At 39.5% G+C, this 19,610-nt stretch overlaps 1 protein-coding gene across 2 annotated transcripts in view; it reads left to right on the top strand.

Annotated features, from left to right (window-relative positions):
- The first annotated feature begins 3,029 nt into the window (after nt 1-3,029).
- The window catches only part of REC114 (REC114 meiotic recombination protein), a 110,085-nt gene continuing 93,504 nt past the window's right edge, over nt 3,030-19,610 (top strand). The window contains exons 1-2 of one of the 2 annotated variants that reach the window (XM_043919665.1): nt 3,030-3,065; nt 4,971-5,163. In XM_043919665.1, the coding sequence (XP_043775600.1) occupies nt 5,005-5,163 (159 nt within the window). In that variant the 5' untranslated portion in view covers nt 3,030-3,065; nt 4,971-5,004. Of the gene's footprint in view, nt 3,066-4,856; nt 4,888-4,970; nt 5,164-19,610 lie in introns of those variants that run through there. The other variant, XM_043919666.1, reaches the window with a different exon arrangement.

The raw sequence follows: 19,610 nt of genomic DNA, 5'->3' as shown, positions 1-19,610 counted from the left end.
TGGGATTGTCTGTGCCCAGTCACATTGAAATCCCTTCAATTACCTGAAATGGAGCAGTTAGTTTTTGCCTGTGAAAGAAACAGAGCAGAAACCTGAAAATAATTGCTTTTTACCAGTGAGTGTAGAGTTCCATGGAAACATCCCCTTCTTACACATCATCCCCAGGTCTGACATCACGGAGACACCTCACCTGGCTTGACTTATGCAAACAGGGCTCTTCTGGGAAACCCCACAGACACCAGCAGTGCCCTGCAGTTTCCAATCCCTGTGTGGTTCCTGGAGCTGTGGCTGAGACACAGCAGGCACAGTCAAGATGTGTATTTCTCTGTCATCTAGGAGACTGAAGCCATCGTTTTCTTTGCTGTCTCATCCTCCTAGCAAGAAGGGATACATGGGGCCCCTAGCCTGCTTTGAAAAAGACATGCTAGGATTCTGAAACTAGCCCTGCAGCTTGCCTCCAGCATGATGCTAACTACTCATGAGACAAGCATCTCTGTCATTGTGCCACCTACAAAATAGAGTTACACAGTAAAAGGATTTGGGATTTAAAAAAAATGTTTAAAAAAGCTGGTAACAGTCTCCTAAGAGGGGGTCTGAGTAGCTCATAGTCACCTGTCATTCATGAGTCCGGACCACAAATACTGTTGTCCTACTGCTGTTGGTCAGCAAGGTATTGAAGGGTCTGCTTTGGATGTGGCTTCTCTCCCCTCTCAATGCCTGTTGTACCATCTTCTTGCGTGTGCCTAAATTATAGCTAAATATACGAAGGCAGGGGACTGTCTGCCTTGTTTGTCACTCTCTTAGTTTGGCTTCCCCGAGAAACAGATGCTGGGACAAAAATTTAAGTGCAAGCAATTTATTTGAGAGGAGATTACAGGAAACACTGGTAGGAAAGGCAGGCAGGGAAGCCAAAAAAAGAATCATTACCAAGAAGTTATATCAGGGGTAACTGGAGCCTGATCCCACGGGTGAAGCCTGGGAAATGGGATATTATACAAATCTCAGAGTTGTCCTACCTGAGGAGTGAGGAAACTGGGGTATTTATATCCCAGTTTCCATCAGTCATTGGTTGAGGGCAGGTCCTGTATAATAGTAATTGTATATCAATGCAAAAAAAAGAAGAACCTTAATTCTTACTTCACTTCATGCAAACAATTTAATGCAAGGAGGGTCATATGTCTAGATGTAAAAGACAGAACTATAAAGTTTTCAGATGAAAACATAGGAGAATATATGTACAACCTCAGAGTAGTCAGAGATTTCTTAGGCAGGACACAAAAAGCACTAAAAAAAAAAAAAAAAACCCTTAAAAATTAATAAAATTGACTTCATTCAGAATTAAATACTTCTGCTCTTTGGAAAACATTGTTAAGAAAACAAAAAGGCAAGTAATAGAATGGGAAGAGTATTTTCAATACATATATCTAACAACAAACTTGTATCCAGAATATATAAAGAACCCCCTAAAAATCAGTAATGATAAAGATTTGAACACATACTTCATGAAATAAAATATACAAATGGCCAGTAAGCTGTTTGAAATGGGGCTCAACATCATTTGGTATCTGGGAAAGCAAATTAAAACCACAGTGAGATGTTACTATAGATCCACTAGAGTTGCTAAAACTGAAAGGACTTGACATGCAAATGTCAGCATGGATAACTGGAACTCCCATATTTTGCTGGTAGGAGTACAAAATGGTACAACCCCTGTGGAGAACTCTTCGGCAGTTTTTTATGGGGTTAAACATATCTATCTCTAGAAACCAGCAATTCCACTCCCTTGGTATTTAATGAAGATAAATGACAGCACATCTCTACAAAAAGACTAATACAAAAAATGTTTACAACAGCTTAAAAAGCCAAGCAAACAGAAAACAATTCAAATGCCTATCAACAAGTGAGGAACAAATCATGATATAATCATGCAACAGAATGCTATTCATCACTAAAAAGAAATGAACTACTGGTTTATACAACATGGATGAAGCTAAAAGACAAAATTACACTGAACAAAAGAAGATATAAAAGAATATATCCTGTGGTTTTATATATAGCTCTCTATATAAATATATATATATATATATATATATTTGTGGCTTCTCAGGTAGCTCAGTGGTAAAGAATCTGGCTGTCAATACAGGAGGTCCAGGAGATGCAGGTTCAGTCCCTGGGTTGGGAAGATCCCTTGGAGGAGGAAATGGCAACCCACTCCAGTATTCTTCCCTGGAAAATCCCATGGACAGAGGAATCTGGTGGACTGTAGTCCATGGGGTACAAAGAGTTGGACACAATAGAGTGACTGAGCACATACATACATACATACATATATATATATATATAAAGTCCAGAAACAAAAAAGCTTATCTACAGTGATTAAAGTCAGATCAGTGGAAAAATTCAGACCAATGGTTGCCCCTGGGAGTTGGAGACTGACCGGAGGGAGGCACTCCTAAGGGAACTTGGTGTTCCAAGTTTGGAAATGTTCCATATCTTTTTTGGATGGTGCTTACATGAATGTATACAGGTGTTAAAACTTGCCTAATTGAATATATAAGATCTGTGTTTTTTATTGTATAAAATTTTTATACCTGAATAAATATTACAGACATATCTTTAAAAATGAAAACACAATGGCCATTAAAAACATGGATTAATTTGTGTTCTGTCTACCCCACCCCGTCAGCCACCCGGTCGTAAGCTTCAGGTGGACAGAACATCTGTTTTATCTTCTGTATTCCCAGCACCTACTACAGTGTCTGGGATCTCTTGGATGCTCAAGTCACATTTGTTAATATCAGAGGTTTTTAAGAGCCTCTGTGCATTGAGCTGTGGCTTTGTATCGAGCTGTGGCTTTGTATCTCTCTCTGCAGACATGATCCATTCTTGGCAGACACTGGTGGCTCCAGAAACTCAAGCACAGGTGCATTGTCTAGGAAGGGAGCTTGCAGGTGGGAGCCCAGCAGGGCCCTGGGTGTCCTTGGGCACTGACAGGGTCCCAACTGTGAGCACCATCTGCTCCTGTGAAGGGTGTCTGACAGCATCCACAGCCAGGGACCTGGAAGGTGAGCGCCTCTGAGACTGAATATCAGGCTCCCATCCCCATCCTCCTGCCTATGGGGGTGCATGGAAAGTCACTTTAACCCCACAAACAGAAAGTACCCACACATGTGCTGCTTTGTAATTTACCAAGAATTTTCCCACAGATGATCTTACTTTATACTCCCTAAGACCCTGGAAGATTGGTATTGGCTAACTCTGTTTCACAGAGAGGTTAAGTGACATCCCAAGGTCACATAGCTGGCAAGTGGTGAAATTGGGATTCAAACCAAGTTTCTAACCATTTACTACTATATTAAATGCAGTACTGCTGTGTCATTTAAGGAACTTCGGAAGCCATTTCTCAAATCTGACCCCTTCAAGCTCTACTGGACTAATGGAAAGATAACTAACAAATACCCCTTATCTTGAATACAAGTTATTCTACATGCCCCTCAAAGATGAGCCTGCCTGGACCACCACTGTGATAGTGTCACTTCTCTACGTCAATTTTCCATACTCTTCACCATCTACCAAGTAAGATTCACTCTCCTTAGCTACTGTTCAGTACTCTTCTGCCTAACTCATCTTTGTGGCCTCATCTTCCTTAAAACCCCTTGCATTCTAGCTGGTTATGTCACTATCCTCATTTCTGCAACTTTACTCTTCAACTTGCCCTCCACCTGGAATACCAGTTTCATCCATCTTCCCTTGGGATGCTTTTACTGACCTTTCAAGTTGGGACTGAAATGCCACTGCCATTCCAGATTGTAGAGTTTCACATTACCTGAATCCTTAAAGCACCTTTCACTTGGCATTAACGTCATATATCATGGGTACCTCTCTTTGTCTTCTTTATTAGATCCTAAGGTCCTAGAAGGCTATATTCATGCCTAACATATTTCCATAATCCCTGTAGTTACTAACATAACTATATACTGTAGACATTTAAAGGTGTTTTGTTGAGTGAATAAATGACCCCTTCTCCAACCATGGCCTATGCATTTAATACCCTTTGAAATGCATGGTTTTAAAAATTGTTTGCATTTTAACTTTATGTGTTGGATTAACACAGCTTCCATCTTCCACACACAATGCTTCCAATTTGACCCAGCCTGCACAGATACCCAAATTCTTTGCAAGTGGGGTAGACTCAAGGAGAGATTGCAGAGTCCACAGTCCTACACCGGCTGCACAAATTGCTTCTACTCTCAGGACACTATTTTGCACCTCCATCTATTCAATGAGGGTAATAATCTCTGTTTTGCTTTAATTTACCACAAGGTTGTTGAGAGAACAAATAACAGATGTAGAAGTGCTTTGTTGATTATAAATCATTCAGACCTGTTACTGAGTTGCACCTGCTGTTTGAGCCTCATCCCATCGTTGGCAACATCCCACCCATTTGCTCCTCTCTTTTAAAGAGAACTGGACCATCTGGAGGGAATATGTCTAGGGTTTCCTGAATGGTGGGTAGAATTGGGGCTGTGTTTTGGTGGGGTTGAGGTGGGCAGGGCTGTTGTCATCTGAAAGGCTGCTGTGAAAAAGGAAACCACACTTGTCCACATAGCGCAGAGACGTAGCCTAGTCCCAATGTGTAGAAATCTCAAGGCCAGTTACCAGAAAGGTCTCAGAGCGGCAGATGTCCTGGGCTTCCTGACGGAAGTTGAGGGCCGGAACTACTGAAAGGCCAACTACCATTTATAAGCGTCACAGTCCCACTTGAAGGTGGAAGTTACCAACACCACTTTGCCCACCAAGATGAGATGCCCAAGGTCCAGAACTACGCCCTTAACCAGAGGACAAACGCAACTCCCTACTCGCCCCACCCTCACGCGAGTCTCTGGGGTTTGTCCATTGGCTTCCACTCTGGGGGAGGGTGGGTCTTGGGTCATTTCGCTTTCTGATTGGCTAGCTGCACCGATTGACAGGCGTGCTGCGGCTGCCCAAGCCAGGAAGAGAAACATGGCGGAGGCGGGAAAAGAGCACGCGAGTCTCGGGTTACGAGCAGGAGACGCGGCACAGTGGCCTTTGCAGCGGTATGGCCGCTTCATGCCCTCCGGCACTGGGGAGCCGCCTGGGCCTGGCCAGGAAGCTGGGATGGCTTCTTCCCCGACATGGAAGGTGAGGCCTGAGGGCGGAAAGGGTTGGGGGGCTCTCACCCGACAGGGAAGGAGGGACGACTGCAGCCTGGTTCCTGAGGGACTGGGATTCTTAACCACTGAGCCACCTAGGAAACCCCTACCTTGTTACCTTATCTTAAATTAGAGATAATAATGGTACCCACTGGGTGGTATGGTTGTGAACTCTAAGTTAATATATATGAATCACTCAAACAGTGCCTCGTATAAAGTTATAGAAGGGTTTTCTGATAAAGTTATATAAGTGTTTATTTTGTCCTGGTGATATGTTTTAATGCCACGGGTTGCTGATCATTCACTTCCTTTTGGTCTGGTTTCACTGCTGGATGTGGACCCTGGGGTTTTGGATTGTGCCTGTGTATGTATGTTGGTATGATTTGGGCAGCAGTGGGTAGGAAGAAAGTAAAAGAGAATGCAAATTTCAGATAAAGGATACAACATGTGCAAAGGCCCTGCACCTGTACAACCTCAGAGAGTGTAATGTACAGACAAAAAGAGTGAGTCTGGTGCTTAGACAACAAGGAGTCAGATACCATGGGATGAGATTGTCTAGAGAGGTAGGCAGGTACCTTATGAACAATGTCCTAAAACCAATAGGAAGCCACTAAAGGGTTTTAAGTTGGAGCATGTTCATCTTTGAAAGATCACTCTGGTTGAAGAGTGGAGATAGAATTGGAGAGGAATACGAGTAGAGTTCAGAAGATTCCCTGGAGAAGGGCTAGGTTACCCATTCCAGTGTTCTTGGGCTTCCCTGGTGGCTGAGATGGTAAAGAATCTGCCTGCAATACAGGAGACCTGGGTTTGATCCCTTGGTTGGGAAGATCACCTGGAGGAGGACATGGCAACCCTCTCCAGAATTCTTGCCTGGAGAATCCCCATGGACAGAGGAGCCTGGTGGGCTACAGTCCATGGGGTCTCGAAAGTGGCGGACATGATTTAGCAACTAAATAACAACAACAGGTAGAGTCAGGAAGATCACTTAAAATGCTTTTGCAGTGTGGTGGGCAATAGCTGATAATGACTTAGGAGGGCAAGGGTGGGAGGATAGGGAGGGAGAATGGCAGTAGAGATGGGGAGACCAGGCATGTTACAGCTATGTTTTGGAGGCCAAAATGACCGGACTTGGAGATTGACTGGATATGAGTGGTGAGAATAAAGAGCTCCTGGGTTTCTGGCAGGAGCAACTGGATTGGGAAACATTGGAGGAAGAATAGTGAAGGAAGGATCCAAGACTTCAGTTTCAGATGTATTGGGTTTAAATGCATTTATGCAGCATCCAAGTGGAGATGTTGAATGGAAAAACATCTGGGCTGGAGATGTAAATGTGTCATCAACATGAAGGTGACATTCATAGTTAAGAGATGATACAAGATTTCAGGACCAAGCTTCAAGGTAGGTCAGGACAGGTAGAGGGGACCGAGTCCCTAAAGCAGATTGCCAAGGGTCAGAGAGTTGGGAGATACCAGGAGAAGGCAAATCCATCAAAGCTACAAAAGATTATTACAAGAGGGAGAGAACAATTAACTTTGTTGAATGATGCTGCAGAGTGAAGAATAATGATGACTAAGGTGTGTCCTTTGGATTTAGCAACATGAAGATCCTTAATGGTTTTTACCAAGAGAAGTTACAGTAGAATGAAGGGGGTGGAAGCCAGATAGGGGTGGGCTGAAGAGTAACTAGTAAGTGAGAAAGTGTGACCAATGTGTGTGGACAATTCTTCTGAGAGATTTGACTGTAAATGTGAGTAGAGATGGGGCATAACGAATTGTTCACCAATTTCTAGACTGTTAGAGCTAAGACCATTAAAAAAGGCATTAACTACTTAGTTGTATTCTGTAGAGCACATCCTGAGAAATTGTAATAGTTATTGTTCAGTCGCTAAGTCGTGTCTGACTCTTCACAACCCCATGGACTGTGGCACTGCAGTCTCCTTTGTCCTCCACTTTCTCCTGGAGCTTGCTCAGATTCATGTCCACTGAGTTGGTGATGCTATCTAACCATCTCATCCTCTGCCCCACCCCCACCCCCCTTTTCCTTTTGCCTTCGGTCTCTCCCAGCATCAGGGTCTTTTCTTCCAGCATATCTTTTTGCCTTTAATACTGTCTATGGGGTTCTCCAGGAAAGAATACTGGAATGGGTTGCCTTTTCCTTCTCCAGTGGACCATGTTTTGTCAGAACTCATTATGACCTGTTCGTCTTGGGTGGTCCTTCAGGGTATGGCTCATAGCGTCATTGAGTTATGGAAGCCACTTCTCCATAACAAAGCTGTGATCCATGAAGGGGAAGTTGTAGTATAGCTTGCAAATGCAAAATTGAATGAATAGCATTAAATTGAAGAATCACTAATCTATCATAGGATCTTGAAAGAATGGAAACGTTTGAGGACAATTAATTATTGAAATTGCCCAGCAGGTTCCTTGATACCATCTCTTCACACCCTTATAATTCTTTCTCCTCAAGCATCTTTGTTGGGTGCACAGCCTCAGATGCAACTGGGTAACTATTAGACTCCTATCTTGCAACCTGGAGGTCAGGGACATTAGACCATTCTAAGGAGTTATTACATTTCTTTCCTCTTCTTTGCAAGGCTCTTCATAATTGCTTATAAGGAGCAACACTTTTCAACAGTTTTCAAATGTTTGGCATAAAGCCACAGCTACAGTGACAAGAGATGAGGTTTGCTTTTGCAGTGCTTTTGAAAACTGAACATTTGTACTTTTCTTTGAATCTGTGCCGAACCATCCTACCTGCTGTGATCAGTTTCAGCCTAGGTCTGTCATTTTGGGAGGGAAAAACGAAAGAGAAAACAAGATTTGTTCTATTTTATGTGTTCTGTGACTATTGTGCAATAGTAATGATAAAAGATGAGCCATCTAAAGAACTGCACTAAGTCCCATGTGAATTTCTTATTTTAAAAATGTGGTACCTCTGCAGTAAGAAAAAAAAATGTGTGTTAAGTAAAGCATAAAAATATATTATTTTGGAGAATAGAGTCATTCTGGTCTTTTTTTCTCTAGGGGACTTTTTAAGTTCAACCTTGGTTGAATCTGTTTTGAGTTTTTTCATTTTTTCTTAAAATTGTGGGGAGAATCTGATTTCCTGCTCCTGTTCTATATAGTTGTTTAATGACAAAGAAGACTTTCATCACAATGGCCACAATGCTAAGGCAAAAATGTTGATTAAGAGAAAAAAATGAATAGTACAACAAGTGTAGTACTTCTAAGACTTGGAGTCCTGGTTGAGAGGTAAGGTCAAGTCTGAGACATCTTATATAGAGACTATGGAATGTATATGTATATTGATTTATTTGTCTGAATTGAATTATTCTTATGAAAAGTTATTATCTGTAGATAAGTTAGCTACAGTTTGGAAGCAGATAAACTTTATTTTTAATTGAAGGATAATTGTTTCACAGAATTGTGTTGTTTTCTGTCAAACCTCAACATGAATCAGCCATAGATATACATATGTCCCCTCCCTTTTGAACCCCCTCCCATCTCCTTCCCCACCCCGCCCCTCTAGGTTGATTCAGAGCCCCTATTTGAGTTTCCTGAGCCAGACAGCAAATTCCCTTTGGCTATCTACTTTACATATGGTAATGTAAGTTTCCATGTTATTCTTTCCATATATCTCACCCTCTCCTCCCCTCTCCCCATGTCCATAAGTGTATTCTCTATGTCTGTTTCTCCATTGCTGCCCTGTAAATAAATTCTTCAGTACCATTTCTCTATATTCCATATATATGCATTAGAATATGATGATTATCTTTCTCTTTCTGATTCACTTCACTCTGTATAATAGGTTCTAGGTTCATTCACCTCATCAGAACTGACTCAAATGAGGTCCTTTTTCTGGCTGAGTAATATTCCATTGTGTATATGTACCGCAACTTCTTTATCCATTCGTCTATCGATCGGCATCTAGGTTGCTTCCATGTTCTAGTTATAAATAGTGGTGCAGTGAACAATGGTATACATGTGTCTTTTTCAATCCTGGTTTCCTCAGGGTATATGCCTAGGAGTGGGATTGCTGGATCATATGGTGGTTTTATTCCTAGTTTTTTAAGGAATCTCCATACCGTCTTCCATAGTGGCTGTATCAATTTACATTCCCACCAACAGTGCAAGAGTGCAAATAAACTTTTTGTAATACTGCAAAAAAAAGTGTGAAAAAAATCAACAATTCAGAGACTTACTTGGTGGACCAGTGGCTAAGTCTCCACACTCCCAATGCAGGGAACCCAGGTTCAATCCATGGTCAGGGAACTAGCTCTCACATGCCGCAACATGCCAGAGATTGAAGATTCTGCATGCCACAACTAAGACCCAGTGCAGTTAAATAAATAAATATTTAAAAAATCAACAGTTTGGGACTGTGCTACTCAGATGTCAATGTGCATATCCGTCATTTTGTAAATCCTGACTTAGTAGGTCTGATGTGAGCAGTGAAATCCTGTAGTTCTAACAAACTTCCAGGTGATACGGGCTGTTGGTTCAAGGACCATACTTTGCAGAGCAAGAGTTTAGAAGACCTTGAATGAAATGGCAACCCTATAGTAAAATTAATAAAAATGGATTTGTGGGGTTATGAGGTAAGGCAATCAGATTAATAATGAATATGCAAGTGTTTTATTAGTAGGGTTAATATTTAAACCATCTGTCATTTAAGTGGAATAAGCAAATGAAACACATCTTGAACTTGATTTTAATTCCTTACATCTGTTAGCCCAGCCTTTCTGAAAGAATTATCATAAATAATAACAGATTGGTCCATTTTATGTATTTTATGCTTGAATGTAATTTAGTCTACTAATTTGAGAATAATTTTGAAAGGTGATGTTAATTGCAAGTTGCTTTTAAATTAAAGTTATACCACATTTTCCACACTCCAAGGATTTCTCAGACATGCCCTAATTGGTTGAACCTGACAGTGTCTTGTTTTTTTCCTTTCAAAAGGGGGGAAAAATCCTTTAGTTTTTATAGAAGGAACTTAATATAATTGCCCTACTTAGAAATTAAGAAATAGAAAATGAAGTTTGTACTTAAAATGAAATTTTTAAATGCAGATTCAACATAAGATATACTTTGGGTCCTCTTAACAGCATCCTTTGTATTTCATGTGCCTGCATATTACCTAGCATATGATAGGTGCTCAGTAAACATTTGACTGTGTGGTAGCTTACTTTTCTTAAGATAGTGTGATAATTATGATGTGATGATTTAGTTGCTCAGTTTCGCTGACTCTTGTGACCCCATGGACTGTAGCCTGCCTGGTTCCTCTATCTGTGGAATTTTTTAGGCAAGAATACTGGAGTGGGTTGCGATTTCCTTTTCCAGAATCTTCCTGACCCAGGATCAAACCTGGATCTCCTACACTGCTGGTAGTCTCCTGCGTGGCAGGCAGTTTCTTTACTGACTGATCCACCAGGGAAGATATTTCTACTATTTATTGTTTATTTTGGTATGTTTCTTACAGCAGTCCTATGAAGCAAATATTATTATACCATTGTATAGATAAGGGAACTAAAACTCAGAGAGGTTCAGTGACTTGCCCAGGAACACAGAGAACTTAAAGAGAGAATTCACACCCTGGTTTTCATGCCTCTAAAACTTGTCCCTTTAACCACTATGCCGTTTGTCTTAGAACTGTTAATATTTCATATGAGGACTAGCTGTTCAGTAATATAGATGAGGAATTTTGAGATTAACACACAGGGTGAAAAATGATAAAAATGATTGTAGCTTTTTTTTTTTTTTTAAGGAAAATTTAAGATTCAATAAAACCCCAAGAAAATTATTTTTTAAAATAGTGAAGTAGTAGTTCTTCTTTGCCTACCTGGTAATTTTTGATTGGATGCCTGATGTGAATTTTGCCCTATTCGGTGCAGGATATTTTTGGATTCCTATAAATACTCTTTGAGCTTTTTGCTGGGATAAGTTATTTGGAAGCAGTGTGATCCTTTCAAGTCTTGCTTTTGAGGTTTGTCAGGTGTGACCAGAGCAGCATTTGATCTGGAGATTTTTTTTTTCCCCCTCCCAAGGTGAAACTCTTGAACATACATGCTCTACCCAATGCCTTTACACTGTGAGGTTTCTCTCTCTGGCTGATAAGAACAGACCCTGTTCCCTGCTCTGTGTGAGCACTCAGGATTGTTCCTGAAGTCCTTCCCGGTGGTTCTTGGCCCAGACTCTGGGCCTTTGCTCCCACACGTGTATGCGCTGAAGATTTGAGGAGGGGTCTCTCTTGGCGTGGCGCTCTACTCTCTGGTATTCCAGCTTGCAGACTCACCCTGACCTTCCTGGACTTGAGGCTGCGTCCCCCCCACTTAGGGACAGCTAGCCAGGTTCTGCCCGTGCTGCTTCTTGTAGCTTGGCCTGGAAACTTTCTCCAAGAAGTATTCTAGGTCAATGGTAAGACTCACTTCCTTTTTTTCTGTTATTTCTCAGGAATCATGTCCTTTAAAAACTGTTGTTTCCTCTAATTTGTGCAGCTTTTTAGTTGTTTCAGGCAGGAAGGCCTGTTACATACATTAGTTTGACCAGAAGTGGACATCCATAGTGGGTCATTTGATTCAGCCCCATTTTGTCATTTTTCAATTCAGTTCATCAGTTCAACAAAAATTACTGATTTATCTACCGGGTACTTGTCATTTACTTAGGCACTAGAGGGGCTATGGAATTATCCTTGTGTTTCGTCACAGTCTTCAAATATTGGGGCACTTGAATACAGGATTCCACGTAAGGTCTGATCACTGAAGTGGTGTTTCTCAAGGTGTAATAGGCAGACTATTTTCACCAGTCCCTTGAGGTGCTGGTTGAAGATGCAGATTCATGGTTCCTGCACCAGGCCTAATGAATCAGAATCTCTAAGGATGGCTCTCCAAGTGATCCTTATGTACTGCAGTCTGTCTTCATGCCCCAATTCTGAAGGAAAGGTGAGGGAGAGGGAACAGTTGATAAAGTAGTACTGATATTGTTTAATTATTTATAATTTATGTAGTAATTTCATAAACCTCTTCCCACTAATTCTCACATTTAATATCTCTATTTAAATCTTATTACCCTTTTATACACAAGAAGCTGAGCTGGGCTAGGTTAAATAGCTTGCCAGAGGTTTACAAAGAAATGGAAGAACTGATTGTAAAACTCTTGTCTTCTTCAAGCCATTCTGCTGTATACTGCTGCTTCCTTCAGTGGTACCTCCTTTTATGAAGATGTAGGGGGGATGGTCATCAAGAGTTGTTATTCTTTCATGTAGGTTGCTTTTTTAAAAAGTTGACAGATTATGTTGCTTTATAATTTGTATTAAGATTGGCTGTGAATAACAGAAAATGCAAAATAACAATGGATTAAATAAAGTTTATTTTTTACATGACAGCACAGGGCTGGTATGATACTCCATAGTGTCAGGAAATGAGAATCCTTCTATTTTGTTCCTGCCATGTCTCTGTCTCACAGTCCGCAATAGAACTGATATTCTGAATGGCCTGGTGGAGGAAGGGATGAGAAAGTAGACAAAGGAAGTAGACTGCTGTCCCGTAAGGAAGTTTCTGGTTAGTTGCCACATGACACTTTCTGCTGTAGCCAGAATTTAGACCTATGGTCGTCTTAACTGTATGAACAGTTGGCATATGTAGTCTGAATTCCATGAGATCATATGTCCAGTGAGAATCAGGGGCTCTCTTACCATATAAGGAAGAAAATGGCTATTGGAAAACAACTGGAAGTCTCCGCTAAGAAGTGACAACTCATTCCTGGTTGGAACTCAAAAAGCATTTCTAATAACAACAGCAACAAGCAAAAAAACTTATTTAGTACATAATTACTATATGTCAGTACCTAGAAAGGTGATTGACAGACATCCCCCAAATATTTATTGAATCAATGAATCAAGGTCAGGTATTCTGGTAAATATCTTATCTTACATGACATCATTTAATCTTTTGATGACCCTATAAGGTAGTTATTACTGTTTGTATTTTATAGATGAGGAAGTAAGTGTACTTGTAAGTTGCAAAACAAGGATTTGATCCTAAATCTTTCTATTCCAGATAGTAGTAGTCATTAGTGTTGTTCACCAGATTTTACTAAGATTGCATATCCCTGGTCTCTTTTAAGTTGTGTGTCATGTGACTGGTTTTGACTAGTTAAAGGTGAGCAGATGAGCAGAAGGTGCCTATGGAATATGCAGGAGCTTTAAGAGCCAGTGGATGATTCATCATCTTTCTCTTTGCTTCAGTATGGCAAGTATTGGCTGCCCTAAGTCCTATAGTGAAAATGATAGGCAGTGTGAGGTAGGGTGGGAAGACAGGTAGAAGGATGCATGGGTACTGTGAGTGAGAAATAAAACCTTTGCTTTGGGGAGTTGTTAATTTCTACAGCACATTCTAGCCTACATCTGACTGATACAGAAATAATTTTTATAATTGTGGTTGTTTAATTGAATTGTATGTCACATACAGCGTACATTGTAGATTGCTTAGGCTTTTCTGGAAGGATCTTCTAACAGATGTTCTAACATTTTTTTTTTTCTTTTGACAAAATCATCACTTGTTCCAAAGTACCAGATTATAAATACATATTTCCAACTCTATTCTCCTTAAAAAACAAAAAGTTAATTTGATTGTATAACAGGCATAGTTTTCATAGAGGCTATGGCTTGTTTGCAAACATGGTTTAAGGTAGAGTTTATCTAGACAAATATTTTGAAGAATTTTTTTCAGTTTAGTGGTTGAAGAAGTCTCAGAAGTTATAGTTTAAAATGAGGCCTGAGAAAATAAAAATTCATTTATGTTTAGGATTTGTTCCCTGCCTGCTTTGTGCTGGACACTGTTCAGCGCTCTGTTTAGAGATGATTAAGGCATCACCATTGGGAAATACAGCCAGTTAAGCTCAAGTACCTGCTTATTTGGAATATAGGGTGCTTTTCACCTAAAAATGACATTATGGCATCTGAGAAATAAATTAGAGTGTTTCTTTAACTAGATTTAGAAATACAGTTTGGATATTGGAACTGTTATAGTTGTGAATGAACCTTGTTAGTGAATAAATAGAAGATAGTGACTATGAAGATAGCAAGGCAGGTGCAGAGGCCTAGGATAGGTGTGCCAGTGGGAGGCACTACTTTCTAGTATGCTGCTGCTAAAGTCGCTTCAGTCGTTTCCAGTTCTTGGCAACCCTATGGACCATAGCCCACCTGTCCGTGGGATTCTCCAGACAAGAATACTGGAATGGATTGCCATTCCCTCCTCCAGAGGATCTTCCCAACCCAAGGATGGAACCTGCATCTCTTATGTTTCCTGCATTGGCAGGCAGTTCTTTACCACTAGCGCCACCTGGGAAACCCTTCTTTCTAGTATAATTGGTGATTTTTATAGTATTTATTAGTTTGGGAGATTTTCAAGGATTTCTAAATGTATTGGAGAAATGTCCTATAACTGTGTTTTATAGAAAGATCAATAACCAGAGGGACCTTGATTGGTAATCCGGCCATAAAGTCATAAAGATCTTATTCCTCTGTTGGAAGGTAGGTATTTTGAGTAAATATATTCCACTTATGGCTAGTAATCAAGGTGAACAATTTAACTTCAATAGCTAGGTTTAAAAGCACTTGAAAATTTTACAGTCATTTATTTTATTGGATATATGTGGTAAAAAGAAGGGGAATCACATCTCTTGCTCTGATGCATGAGATCATATTTTTAGATTCTAAAGAAAAAACAAATTGCCCAGGTAGTTTTTTTTGGTTTGGGTGTTATGCTCTTAATAATTGTATGTGTTTTTGTTATTGTTAACACTTTACATTTCTGTGAAACATCAGAAGCAAAATACTGAATTTTACAGTTTGGTAATGGTTGTATAGCAGGACCACTTTTATTAGCATAATATACCCTACAAGTTTGTTGAAATAATTTATGAGTCTCTTTAGCTACCAAGAGTGAGTAAGGAGGCAGCTAATAGTCTACTTAGCAATTTCACACATTTCCATATTTTATGATGCATAAATCAGCAGTTTGGGCCAGTATATAGAGCTGTGACACTTTCTAAGGGGTCTTAAAAGCAGGAAGAAACTCAAGTACATAATTTAGTTTGTCCCATCTGACAGGTAATGCTAGCCTTTTGTGTAAATATATTTTAAGTACATTTGAAGTACTTTTCTATATTTCCATATATTTCTTTTAATCTTTTTGATAGTTTTAGATTAGTCCTATAGTACATTCTTGCACAAATACATGAATTTAAAATAGAAGACTCTCTGATCATTTCACCAATATATTAATAGAAGCTGTGCCTGAAAAGCCTGCTTGTGATAGGCACGCTCTGTATCTCAGTGTGTGCTACTGTGTTGATGGCAAAATACTGCATAGCCAGAGGTCAGGTTGATGTAGATCTTTCTTTCCCCAGTTTTATTGCAATATAATTGACATTTAACAGTGTATAAACTTAAGATGTACAAAATAATGATTTTATATATATATGTATATATATACGTGTATATGTATATATGTATATATATATGTGTATATGTATATATATATATATATATAGTGAAATGAAAGGTTAAGTTTAGTTAACCTCCATCACCTCACACAGTTACACGTTTTTCCCTTGTGATGAGAACTTTTAAAATCTGTCAGCAACTTTCAAATACACAATACAGTATTGCTAGTGTAGTCATGATGTTGTACATCTCCAGAACTTATTTATCATATAACTGGAAGTTTGCACCTTTTGACCACCCCTACCCATGTAGCTCACCGCCCTCTTTTTTTTCCACCAGTCTGTCCTGTTGCTATGAATTTGTTTTTTTCTTTTTTAATTCCACTGTGATATCATCCAGTATTTGTCTTTTTCTGACTTATTTCACTTAGCATAATACTCTCAGGGTTCATTCATGTTGTCACAAATGGCAGGATTTGTTTCCTTTTTTTTAAAGGCCCAATAATGTTCTATTGTGTATATGTGTATCCACACACCATATTATTTTTTACCCATTCATCTGTTGATGGACACTTAAACAATTAAATAATGCTCCATGAACATGGGGTACAGATACCTCTTTGAAATAGTGATTTTGTTTCCTTATGATGTATTCCACACAGAAGTGGAGTTGCTAGACCACGTGGTAGTTCTACTTTTAACTCTTTTTTTTTTTTTAGGAAGCTCAATACCGTTTTCCATGGCGGCTGTCCCAGTTTACATTACCACCAGCAGTGCACAAGGGTTCCCTTTCTCTACACCTACCAGCACTCATTACCGCTTGTCTTTTTGATAATATTAATAGCCATTCTGACAAATGTGAGGTGTATCTTATTGTGGTTTAGATTTTATTTCTCTGATGGTTAGTGATGTTGAGCACTTGTATCTGTTGGACTTGAACTAGTTCTTTAGAAAAATGTCTTTTCAGATCCCTTTCCCATTTTAAAATTGGATTAATTGGTTTTATGCTATTGATTGGTATGAACTCCTTGTATATTTTTTTAATATTAACCCCATGTAAGATAGGTGGTGAGCAGATATTTTCATCCAGAGCTTGTCTTTTCATTTTGTTGGTCATTTTTTGATGTACAGAAGTTTGTTGGTTTGATGTAGTTCCAGTTGTTTATTTTTGCTTTTGTTGCTTGTGCTTTTTTTTTTCCATTTATTTTTATTAGTTGGAGGCTAATTACTTTACAGTATTGTAGTGGTTTTTGCCATACATTGACATGAATCAGCCATGTATTTACATGTGTTCCCCATCCCAATCCCCCCTCCCGTCTCCCTCTCCATCCCATTCCTCTGGGTCTTCCCAGTGCAACATCCAAAAAAAATCATTGCTGAGACCAGTGTCAAGGAGCTTTTTCCCATTGTTTTCTTTGAGAAGTTTTATGGTATCAGGTCTTACATTTAAGTCTTTAACTCATTTTGAGTTAAATTTGTGAGTGATGTAAAATAGGGATCTAGTTTCATTATTTTACATGTGAGTATCTGATTTTCCCAGTATCATTTATTGAAGAGACTGTCTTTTCTCCATTGAGTATTCTTGGCTCCCTTGTCAAATATTTGTTGATCTGTATATACCTGTGTTTTTTCCTGGATTCTCTATTGTGTTCCATTGGCTTATGTGTCTTTTTTTTTTTTTTGCCTGTACCATAATACTGTTTTGATGACCTAAATCTTAAGCCACTAGAAAGAGAAGATATGAATGTGATGTTCTGACACATTAAAATGATCTTTTTTTGCGAAAACTTTGTCATTAAAAATAGCTTTTTAAAAAATTTTCTGTTGTGCTAAAGTGAACATTCCAGCAAAATGCTAAATTTTCACCCATTAAAAATATTTCCCAAGAGCCATAAATAAGTAATTTTTTTCTCAGATTCCTAGATTGTATTAGGCATTATGATATTTGGAATTTCTTGGATGGGTTAGGATATTTCATGTAGTACTCTACTACATGTAAGCTGAATGCTTTTCTTTACCCTTTACTTAATCAACAAAAAATCTTTAGTAAAACTTTTGATTATGCTTGAATTTCTTTAATAAAGGTAAATAGAAGAGTATAGTAGACTCACACGTCCATATTAACAGCTTCGACAGTTACCAACTCATGGTCAATCTAGCTTCATTGATACTCTTTCCATGTCCATCATGTTTGACTGTACATGGTCTTAGTTGCAGCATATGGGATCTAGTTCCCTGACCAGAGATGGAACCTGGGCCCTCTGCACTGGGAGCACGGACTCTTAGCCACTGGACCACCAGGGAAGTCCCCACTATGTTATTTTGAAGCACATCTCAGCCATCTTAGCATTTTATCAATATTTTAGTTTGTATCTCTAAAAGATAGAAACTTAAAAAACCCCACAATCATAAAACCATTTTTTACCCCCCCCAAAAAATAACAGTTCCTTGATACTATCAAATAGTTCATGCTCAAATTTCTAATAGTTTCATAAGTTTAATAATTCTTTTAAACAGGACCATACATGGTGATTGATTAGTATTTGTTTTAATCTTTAAAGTTTCTTCCATATGTTTCCCTGATCTACCCCTCTTCCTTCCTTGCAATTTATTTGTTGAAGAAACTGAGTTCTGAAGAGTTTCTGACTATATGATTTTGTGACTGCATCTCTGGAGTGCAATTAATGCGATCCTTAGTCCTCTGTATTTCTTGTGAATTGATAGCTGAATCCAGAGGCTTGATAAAATTCAGACTCAGTTCTTTTGTTTTGGGGGGTTATGGCTAGACTGCCTGGTAGGCACCACCTATTGGAAGTGTGTAGTGCCTGTTCACGTCTCTGGAGTTGCAGCTGTTGCAGCACAATGCCTTTTTTGTTGTTCAGTCTCTCAGTCATGTCCTCTCTTTGCGACCCCGTGGACTGCAGCACACCAGGCTTCCCTGTCTTTCACCATCTCCTGGAGCCTGCTCAAACTCATGTCCATTCAGTCGGTGAGGCCATCCAACCATCTCGTCCTCTGTCGTCCCCTTCTCCTCCTGCCTTCAATCTTTCCCAGCATCAGGGTCTTTTATAATGAGTTGGCTCTTCACATCAAGTGGCCAGAGTATTGGAGCTTCAGCATCAGTCTTTCCAATGAATATTCAGGGTTGATTTTCTTTAGGTATGATTGGTTTGATCTCCTTACTGTCCAAGGGCCTCTCAAGAGTCTTCTCCAACACCACAGTTCAAAGGCATGAATTCTTGGGTGTTCAACCTTCTTTATGATCCAAATGTCACATCCGTACATGACTACTGGAAAAACCATAGCTTTGACTATAAGACCTTTGTCAGCAAAGTAGTGTTTCTGCTTTTTAATATGCTATCTAGGTTGGTCACGGCTTTTCTTCCAAGGAGCAAGTGTCTTTTAATTTCATGGCTGCAGTCACCATCTGCAGTCATTTTGGAGCCAAAGAAAATACTCTGCTACTGTTTCCATTGTTTCCCCATCTATTTGCTATGAAGTGATGGGACCAGATGCCATGATCTTCGTTTTTTGAATGTTGAGTTGTAAGCCAGCTTTTTCACTCTCCTCTTTCACTTTATCAAGAGGCTGTTTAGCTCCTCTTCACTTTCTGCTGTAAGGGTGGTGTCATCTGTGTATCTGAGGTTATTGATATTTCTCCCTGCAATCTTGTTTCCAGCTTATGCTTCATCCAGTCCAACATTTTGTTTGATGTACTCTGCGTATAAGTTAAATAAGCACGGTGACAGTATACAGCCTTAATGTACTGCTTTCTCAATTTGGAACCAGTCTGTTGTTCCATGTCCAGTTCTGTTGCTTCTTGACCTGCATACACATTTCTCAGGAGGCAGGTCCAGTGGTCTGGTATTCCCATCTCTTGAAGAATTTTCCACAGGTTGTTGTGATCCACACAGTCAAAGGCTGTAGCATAGTCAATGAAGTAGAAGTAGGTAATTGTTTTGCTATTTGTTTAATCATTGCCTTTACTCTG

This window comes from Cervus elaphus, chromosome 12, assembly GCF_910594005.1.
Source record: "Cervus elaphus chromosome 12, mCerEla1.1, whole genome shotgun sequence".
NCBI lineage: Eukaryota > Metazoa > Chordata > Mammalia > Artiodactyla > Cervidae > Cervus > Cervus elaphus.
Note: the sequence above shows the minus strand (reverse complement) of the source record. Positions and strands in the feature narration are given on the sequence as shown.